Below are 9232 nucleotides of genomic sequence, written 5' to 3' on the forward strand. Positions count from 1 at the left end.
CCCTCCACACAGATAGCCTGAACTACCCAGTTAGCCACAGAGTCTGGTGGACCCTGCAGAAGTCAGCTTTTCCTCCCCAGAAACAGCCCAGCAGCAGTGTGCTGGGGTCACTCCGTGGCTGCCTATAATGTACCATGAGGGCTAAATGAGATGTATAGCGGGCATAGCAGGCAGGCGCCCTGTGCCCTACCCGTGTGGTACGGCTCCACAGGTGACTGACTCCCAGCTCCTAAGGCAGTCCCCAGCACCCGTCAGTTTGCATAGGCCTGTGTCCTCTGGGAAGCGTAGGAGGAGAGGCCGGCAGCACAAGCCTCAGGCTCTGCCCTGCTTTCTCCCCTCAGGCTATGTGAGTGCAGCTTCAGTCCAGAACACATATCCAGACTGGCTACCAGCCTGAGCCAGGCCCAACAGCTGACAGAGCTCTGGTGAGTGACAGGCCCAGCGTGTGGGGACACTGAGAAGTGGGGCTCCCTGCCTGCCTGAGCCATACCAGTAACTGATCTCTGTCCCCAGGCTGACCAGGTGCCACTTGGACCTGCCACAACTGACCAACCTCCTGAGTCTGGTGAATCGACCAGCAGGGTTGCTGGGCCTCAGGTACCCTCCTTCACTGGCAGCGGGGAGTGGGGAAGCTGAGGAAGATGGGATCCCCACGGTCACAGCCCGGCCATTCCCTGTGCTCAAGAACCCACTTCTCTGCCCCAGAGCCATCCCAGGCACACAGAGAAACTGTCCCTGAGGAGAGGAAGGCTATGCTTTGGGGTTTAAAAAACATAAATCATGCTTTGTGTATAGTCCGTTGGCAGAGTGCTTGTCGAGCATACATGAAGTCCTGGGTTTCATCTCAAACACCACAAAGGAAATAATAATTAAAATCAATTTAAAAATAACCAAAAAAGTTCTGAAGGACACCTAATGGAACACAAAATAAATATGCTTATATTCTCACCATAATGTAAAAGCGTTCAGAAAAAGAACACACTAAAATGGAGAGAGAGAGAAAGTAATCTTTTTAAACCCATATTCCATTTCCTGTGTTTGATAATTGTTCATTTTCTTCCTAATTTACTTCACATTCATTTAGCTAAAGTATTTTACAGTAAAACACAGACCTCATAAAAATACCTCTTCTAAACATCTCACCGTGAATCTCTTTAAAAGCAAGGATTGGGAGCTGGAGATGGCTCAGTCAGTAAAATGCTTGCCTCGCCACACAAAGACCTGAGTTCAGCCCCAGAACTGAAAGCCCATGAAAGAAAGGAGGGGTGCATTCCCAACACTGAGGAGATGGGGATGGGGAGGACCTTTGGGGCTCCTTGGCCAGCCAGCCTAAGCCTACATGGCAAGCTTCAGCAGCCAGTGCTCTTAACCTCTGAGCCATCTCTCCAGCCCTTTACCTTTTTTTTTTTAAGATTTAAAAATTCACATTTCTTGGGGCTGGAGAGATGGCTCAGGGGTTAAGAGCTTTGTCTGCTATTCCAAAGGTCCTGAGTTCAATTCCCAGCAACCACATGGTGGCTCACAACCATCTGTAATGAGGTCGGGTGCCCTCTTCTGGCTTAAAGGGATATATTGTATACTAAATAAATAAATATTTAAAAAAATTCACATTTCTTAAAATGATAGTAAAATCAGCCATGAGTACTGTCAGGAGCCTGTAATTCCTGGATCAGGAGATCAGGGACAGCCTTGACTACCTAGAATGTTTGAAGCTAGCCTGGTCTACATGAGACCCTGTCTCAAAGTAAATAGGTAGATAGAAAGATAGAAAGAAAGATAGATAGATAGATAGATAGATAGATAGATAGATAGATAGATAGATGGATGGATGGATGGATGGATGGATGGATGATGGATGGATGGATGGATGGATAGATAGATAGATAGATAGATAGATAGATAGATGGACGGATGGATGGACGGACAGATGGGCGGGCAGGCAGGCAGACAGACAGACAGACAGATACAAAAAGTGAAATAATGAAAAAGGTAAAACTATAAAAGAAATTAACCACCATAACACACTTAAGTGTACAGCTCAGAAGTATTAAAGACTTTCACCCTGGCATCCTGCAAAGCTGAAGTTCTATCTCCAGTGAACAGTTCCTCACATCCCACTTTCCCCAGCCTCTGGCATGAGCAATCCCTGAACCAGACTCCTCCAGTTCCTTCCTGTCCATAGAATCATGCTGTATTGACCCTTTTGTGACTGCGTGTTTCACAGAGCCTGCTGGAGGTGTGAGAACTTCCGTTTCAGGCCGAGCCCAGCAGATGGGTCTCCACAGTTACTCCTTCATCTGCTGATGGGCACTTGGGGTACTTCTGCCCTTCAGCCCCGCGCTGTGAATGTGGGTGTACAAATGTGACTCTGTGCCCCGCGTCCAGTTCTTTCCTAGATCACCCAACTCACGCCTTAAAATAAAACTTTCCAAGCCCCAAAGTAACATTTTAAAACTTGGCAGAAAATCCAGATGAGCATAAAGGAAAACAATGTTAAAAAAAAAATAATGCAACTGAACTGTAAAGCAGGAATGTTTTAAATAGCTCTTTTTCATGCTACTATATTCATTTGTGCATTTTGTACAAAGTTTAGAAAATGAGCCACGCAGTGGTGGTGCATGCCTTTAAAATCCCAGCACTCAGGGAGGCAGAGGCAGGCAGATCTCGGAGTTTTCAAAGCCAGCCTGGTCTACAAAGTGATTCTAGGACAGTCAGGGCTACACCAGGAAACCTTGTCTCAAGCAAACAAACAAACAAAGTTTAGAAAATGTAAAAAAACAAAATCAAGGGCTGGAGAGATGGTTCATTGGTTAAGAGCACTGACTGCTCTTCCACGGGACCTGGGTTCAATTCCCAGCACCCATAGGGCAGCTCCAGTTCTAGGAAATCCAGTGCCCTCACACAGACATTCATATAAGCAAAACACCAATGCACATAAAATAAAGATAAATAAATCATTTTTAAAAAAGAAAAGAAGAGCCAGATGGTGGTGGTGCATGCCTTTAATCCCAGCACTTAGGAGGCAAAGGCAGGCGGGTCTCTGTGAGTTCGAGGCCAGCCTGGTCTACAAAGCAAGTGTCAGGACAGGCTTCAAAACAACACAGAGAAACCCTGTCTCGAAAAACATAGCAAAACAAAACAAAACAAAAATAAAATAAAATAAAATCACTCATGAAAATTCCGCTTTCGCACCAGTGTCCAGAATAGTCTATACATTTTCCTTGCATCTCACTCCACCTCTCCTCTCTTCATACACATCTTCCTTCCTTTAAATAAAAAAATTAGAGTTATAGTTAGGTATATTTTGGTTTCATTACCTTTACCACATAACAACTTGTGTTAAACCTGACACACATTGTTTAAAAACAATACCCTCGGACCAGGGAGATGGCTGTGAACATGAGGATCTCCAGATCTGTGTAAAGCTGATCACGGCGGGCGTCTGCAATCCCTGCATCCCTTCCTAAGAGGATGGGAGCTGGGAACAGTGGCGTTCCTGAACACTCTGCTCGCCTAGCCTAGCTTATGGAGTGGAGAACAGAGCCCCCGTGTCAGACAATACAGACTATGAGGACTGCCTCCTGAGGTTACCTGCTGACCTCCGCACACCCCCATGTGATGAATGTGACGTGCTCATGACACAGGGACGCCCACCCCACACACAAGCACACAAACAAATAATTTTGAGCCCGTCCTGGTGGCAAGCACCTATAATCCTAGCACTTGGGAAGCTGAAACAGAAAGATTGCCTGAAAACTCTGGGCGAGCGTGGCTTCACTAGCCTGACAGCACGGCCACAGGACCCAGCCACAGTGGGCCTGGCCTTCCGACAGGGCGATGCCTTCGAAGCCCTGCACATTGAGCCCTTCTCCAGCCCTGCAGAGTGTCCGTGTGCGATGAAGCCACAGGATTCTGGAGACAGTGAAGATTAACAAGCTGTAGTGAGGGCCCCAGGGCCACCCTCCACCCCTAGAGACCCATTCCCTTAATAAAGATTTGGCTGTCAAAAAGAAAAAATAAAAATTTGAGTCCAGCCTGCCTTACAAAACAAGACCATGTCTCAAAAGAAAAAAAAAAAAGGAAAAAAAAAACATTAATTAAAAAAGAACTTTTTATAAAACAATTAATCATGCCGGGCGATGGTGGCGCACGCCTTTAATCCCAGCACTCGGGAGGCAGAGGCAGGCGGATCTCTGTGAGTTCGAGACCAGCCTGGTCTACAGAGCTAGTGCCAGGACAGGCTCCAAAACCACAGAGAAACCCTGTCTCGAAAAACCAAAAAAAAATAATAATAATAAATATATATATATATAATTAATCTCCCTTTTAATGCAGATGACAATGGCAGAGTAGTACCGTACAAGCATACAGGGCCCATAACACATATGACTAAATGCATAAATTATTTTGTTTTATTCATATATGTTAATTATCATAACAATGGGTTTCATTATAACATGTTCATGTGTGTTTAAAATGTTTTTATTATATCTATACCCCCATTATCTGGGTTCTTTGTTTTGTTTTCTGAGACAAGATGTATGTATCCCAGAATAACCTTTAACTCCTGATCCTCCTGCCTCTACCACCTGAGTGGTGAGATTACAGGCGTGCACCACCACACCTGGTTTTTGTGGTGCCGGGAATGGAACCCAAGGCTGCATGTACTCTAAGTAGATACTATACCAACTGAGTACATCCTCAATCCTGATTTTATAATTTAAAAATCTCTTTCACATACACAGACACACATACAGACACAAGCACACACAGATGCACACACAGACACACACACATACATAAACAGACACACATACACACAGAGACACAGACACACACACACACAATCCTCCAGGCTCCCCATGGCACTACCCCTCCTCCAGGTGTTGCTCAGGTATAGGTTGATGCTCACCTCAGGGGTCCTTGTTTGTGTCCTTCCATGACAGGTTGGAAGAGCCCTGGGTGGGCCACATCAGCTTACCAGCTGTGGTGGAAGTCTGTGCCCAGGCCTCAGGATGCCTCACTGAATTAAGGTGAGATCAGGGAAGAGCCCCTGGGAATTCACCACTCTATGACTATTGCAGTCTTCCTTTATCCTCAGTCCTCTAGACATTGGTGATTGCCCTGTAGGTTAACAGCTTTGTCACTGGTGGAGACTTCTGGCTATGCCTGAAGAGCTATACGCATTGATATACTATATACTTATTTGTATAGTCTTGTGCAGTAGGCAGGCCACAATGTCAGAGGAAGGAAACTCAGGATTCGAGGTCCAGGCAGGCATGGCTGGAGGTCCATGCTGGCTACCCAGAAGTGGCACCGGGGTGCAGTAAGATGTTCAATGACGGGAGCAAGGTTTCGGGTGGATCACGTGTAGTAACGGGTTTCACCACGGTGCTGGCTGCTCTCGGCATAGTCTGCCATTTTTGAAGTGTCTTTGCCCTTGTTTGAGGCTGGAGGATCCATTGTACCATCCCAGTCAGAGAGCAGGCAGACTCAGACCTAGTCAACCTGCCCAAACAAGCAGCTATGCATCTCACCATACCTCTTCTTTCCCTCAGCCTCTCCGAGACCCAGCTGTGGCTCTGGCTGGAATTTCCTCACCAGGAAGACAATTCCGAGGCCATGGCAAACAGGTGGGACCCAGCAGCAGGGGCCTCCAGGGAGTGGCTGGTGGCAAGGCTCAGGAGGTGGCCCTGCTTGGGGCCAGTATTTCCCATAGCCCCTGCTCAGCATCTTGTGCTGTTTGGTCGCTCCACGTCCTGGGAGGTCTGCTCTGTCACTCCCCATCGCGCTCCAACCCGACAGCCCCATTCCTTCTCAGCAGTTTTCAATTATCAAACACCACCTTGCCCTTTCTGGCCTCAGGCCCTTTGCACAGGCTCTTGCTTCTGTCCAGAATGTCTTTTCCTTGCCTTCTTTCTTCCTCTTATATCTGGTTCTACTTTTTCGTATTCCAAGTCTCATCTTAAATGCCCCATCTCAACCATGACTCCTGACAGCCAGGACTTGGCCAAGTCCTCCCCCTCTCCACCCTCATGGATGCCTAGATTGATGACCTCTCAATCCAAATGTCATATTTTGGAAATTGAAATGTTCCCTCTTTTGAGTGGATACAGCTCTGCGTGCATACATTCTGGGGACGTGGAGCATGGAACGTGACTGGATCTCAGCCCCAACTTATCTCCTTGTTTGCATGCCCACCCTTGTGTAGTCAATGATCTGCCTGGGCATGCCAGCTGGACCATCCTTCCCAGTGATGCTTGTAACTGGGTAGTAAACTCAAGACTTCCTTTAACTGATATGTACTTACCCTATATCATGAGTGTGAAGGCAGGGACGGGACCCCCTGTGGAAACTGTGGCTTTTTCTCTCTGCTTCCAGGTTGGCTCACTGTGACCTGGGAACTGACCACAGTCTTCTTATGAGACAGTTGATGGAGACATGTACCAGACTGCAACAGCTCAGGTTGGCACTTCCAACACTAGAGGTGGCTTCAAGTTCATTGGTTACCCCAGTGTCTTCTTCACCCCATATTCTCACTTCCCTGGGAGTGGGACTCATACTTAGGCCAAGGGTCGTAGACTCAGGGATACCCAGGAAAGCTCTTAGAGGGTCCTTCTCTCATGGGGATCCCCAAAGTGTGTCCAACCTGCAGTTTTCTGGAAGATTCTTGGCCCTTTGCAGCTTGTCTCAGGTTAACTTCAGTGACGATGACACCACCAAGTCCAGGCTGCTGCAGAACCTCCTGCTGTCTAGCTGTGAACTCAAAACCTTCCGGTATGTGGACTTGCATTTTCACTGAGGGCCCCTTGCCTGCTCACCTGATCTGATCCTAACCTCTGGGCCCAGAGGATGCTGCTCCTTCCCTGTGCTAGGTTCCCAGAGTCCTGGAGACGATGCTAAGGCTACAGGATCCTAAATGTGATCTTAGAGACACAGCCATACAACTAAAAAAGTATTCCCAGAGTCGGGCGGAGGTGGTGCATGCCTTTAATCCCAACACTTGGTAGGCAGGGGCAGGTAGATCTACAAGATCTAGTTCCAGGACAGCTAGGACTGTTACACAGAAAAAAAAGCAAAAAACAAAAACAAACAAACAACAACAACAACAAAAACTACAGACACTAATTGTGTCACTTGGTAAATGTGGTGTTTGCCATGCTCTTTCACTTTTAAAATTACTGTTTCTTTTTGTGATTGACACATGTATTGTAGGAAGATCACTTCAGACTGTCGATAACCAGGATATCCAGACTTTCATCCACAAATTTTAGCATCCTTTGGTATATCTTGCCTGAATTAATTATCAGAACGAAGACTACAAAATGGAGTTTAGTTGGGTTTGGTTTAATTTTGAGGCAGGGTCTCAATATGTAATCCAGACTAGCCTCTAACTCTCCACCCTGGTGTCCTAGCCTCTGACTGCTAAAGTTACTAGAATGAGCCCCCATGCCCAACTCAATTGGAGGCTTTTGACGGTCAGTGCAACTTAGTACATCAAGAAACTCTTGGCTGGTGAGATGGGTTAGTGAGTAAAGCTTCTTGCTTCCAAGCCTGAGAACCTGAGTTTAGTCCCCAGAAGCCACATGGAGTAAGGAAAGAACCCCCCAAAATTGGCCTCTGACCTCCATATGCACACACCATGGCATGCGCATGCATACACACAGACACACCCGCACACCAAATAAATGAACAAAATCATAGTCTTTAAATAGTAGAGAACTTGGTATTCTTGGAGCCTCCCACTCTCAGGAGTTTTCCTTACTTTCCTATAATAATTTTTTATAAATAAATAAGTAGATAACATGAAAAAAATTAAGTGGAGAGAAATTTTAAAACAAGTAAAAAAATGCATGATCATGAACTTGAGCTTGGTGTTGTGGCTCATTCCCTTAATCCTAGCACTTGGGAGCAGCAGCGAGTGGATCTTTGTGACTTAAAGGCTAGCCTGGTCTACATGTGAGTTCAGGACAGTCAGGGCTACATTGGGAGACCCTGACTCAGAAAAGAAGATGAGAAGCAAACAAACAAACAATGCCTCTTGGAGCTATCAGATTTTGACCCCAGAAGGTGCAGAGCTATATAGGGTCAGCTGGATATTCCCACGGCGTCCAACTGTGGCTAAGGGGGACCTCCAGCTTCTGCCTCCAGCACATCTTGACCTAATTAGCCCAGGGCGGGGAGGTTTATGGAAGACAGGTGTCCCCTGCCCATTGTCCCCAAGCCCCACTCCCAGCTTCTGTCATCAGCTTCAGATCTCCCGGAGGCCTGGGCTCCGCCTGACCTGCCACTCTTTGGTCCCCAACAGACTGACCTTCAGCTGCGTAAGCACAGAGAGCCTGGTCCACCTGGCATCTGGTCTGAGATACTGCCACCATCTGGAAGAGCTGGAGTAAGTCGGGGTGGCTGGCGAGGACAGTGCTGGGAGGACAACCATGCCTCTGGGAGGGTGACAGAGATGCTTCCACCTGTCTCTGTTCTCCCCGACCAAGTGTAGCAGTCCCCAGACTGAACACTGTGTTCCTGAGCTTGCCTTTACCCTGGACTCATGGGGTGTCTCTGGCTAGATTTGTCTTTCTCCCTGGGTTAGGACGGCACATTTGTCCAAATGGGACTTGAATCCTCCTCTGCCTCAGCTGGTGGTGAGTGCCAGGGTGCAGAAAGCACAAAGGGACAGCACAGTCGTCATAGCCTTGTATGTCCCTCAAGCTATACGAAGCCTTCACCTGGCATTGTCCTTATCTGATACAGCTGTGACTGTCACCTCTCCTGTAGGAACCCTAGAGCTTGGCCCTTGGGGCCAGGAACGCCCTTGGGGTAGAGGCTCCACAGAAAGTCTAGACTATTATCCTCAGCCCCAGTCAGCCTCCCCAGGGTCAGGGGACAAGGGCCAGGTAGGACAGTGCCTCTCCAGGGCCTGGGGAAAGGGGCTGTCCAGGGCGTTTGCCTGAATGGAGCCTTCTGCTTTGTCTCTACAGTTTCTCTAACAACCATCTCTTTGAGGAGAACATAGAGCTACTGATGGGAGTCCTTCAGGGGACCTGCAGGCTAAAGAGGCTGCAGTAAGTGAGGGGAAGCTAATGGGGAGGGGTGAGTGAGGAGGTTCATGGGGAGGAGGGTTAGTGAGGAGGTTCATGGGGAGGAGGGTTAGTGAGGAGGTTCATGGGGAGAGGGTGAGTGAGGAGGTTCATGGGGAGGGGTGAGTAAGAAGGTCCATGGGGAGGAGGGTGAG

The 9232-nt window shown here is 47.7% G+C and overlaps 1 protein-coding gene across 2 annotated transcripts in view; it reads left to right on the forward strand.

Annotated features, from left to right (window-relative positions):
* The window catches only part of Nlrc5 (NLR family CARD domain containing 5), a 78376-nt gene that overhangs the window by 59938 nt on the left and 9206 nt on the right, over window positions 1–9232 (forward strand). For both annotated transcript variants that reach the window (XM_050143981.1, XM_050143982.1), the window contains 8 exons: window positions 342–425; window positions 514–597; window positions 4947–5033; window positions 5559–5633; window positions 6382–6465; window positions 6685–6777; window positions 8309–8392; window positions 8979–9062. In XM_050143981.1, coding sequence (XP_049999938.1) covers window positions 342–425; window positions 514–597; window positions 4947–5033; window positions 5559–5633; window positions 6382–6465; window positions 6685–6777; window positions 8309–8392; window positions 8979–9062 — 675 coding nt within the window. The remainder of the gene's footprint in view (window positions 1–341; window positions 426–513; window positions 598–4946; window positions 5034–5558; window positions 5634–6381; window positions 6466–6684; window positions 6778–8308; window positions 8393–8978; window positions 9063–9232) is intronic.

This window comes from Alexandromys fortis, unplaced genomic scaffold (assembly GCF_014885135.2).
Source record: "Alexandromys fortis isolate MF-2015 unplaced genomic scaffold, M_Fortis_MF-2015_v1.1 scaffold_1, whole genome shotgun sequence".
In the NCBI taxonomy this organism is placed as follows: domain Eukaryota; kingdom Metazoa; phylum Chordata; class Mammalia; order Rodentia; family Cricetidae; genus Alexandromys; species Alexandromys fortis.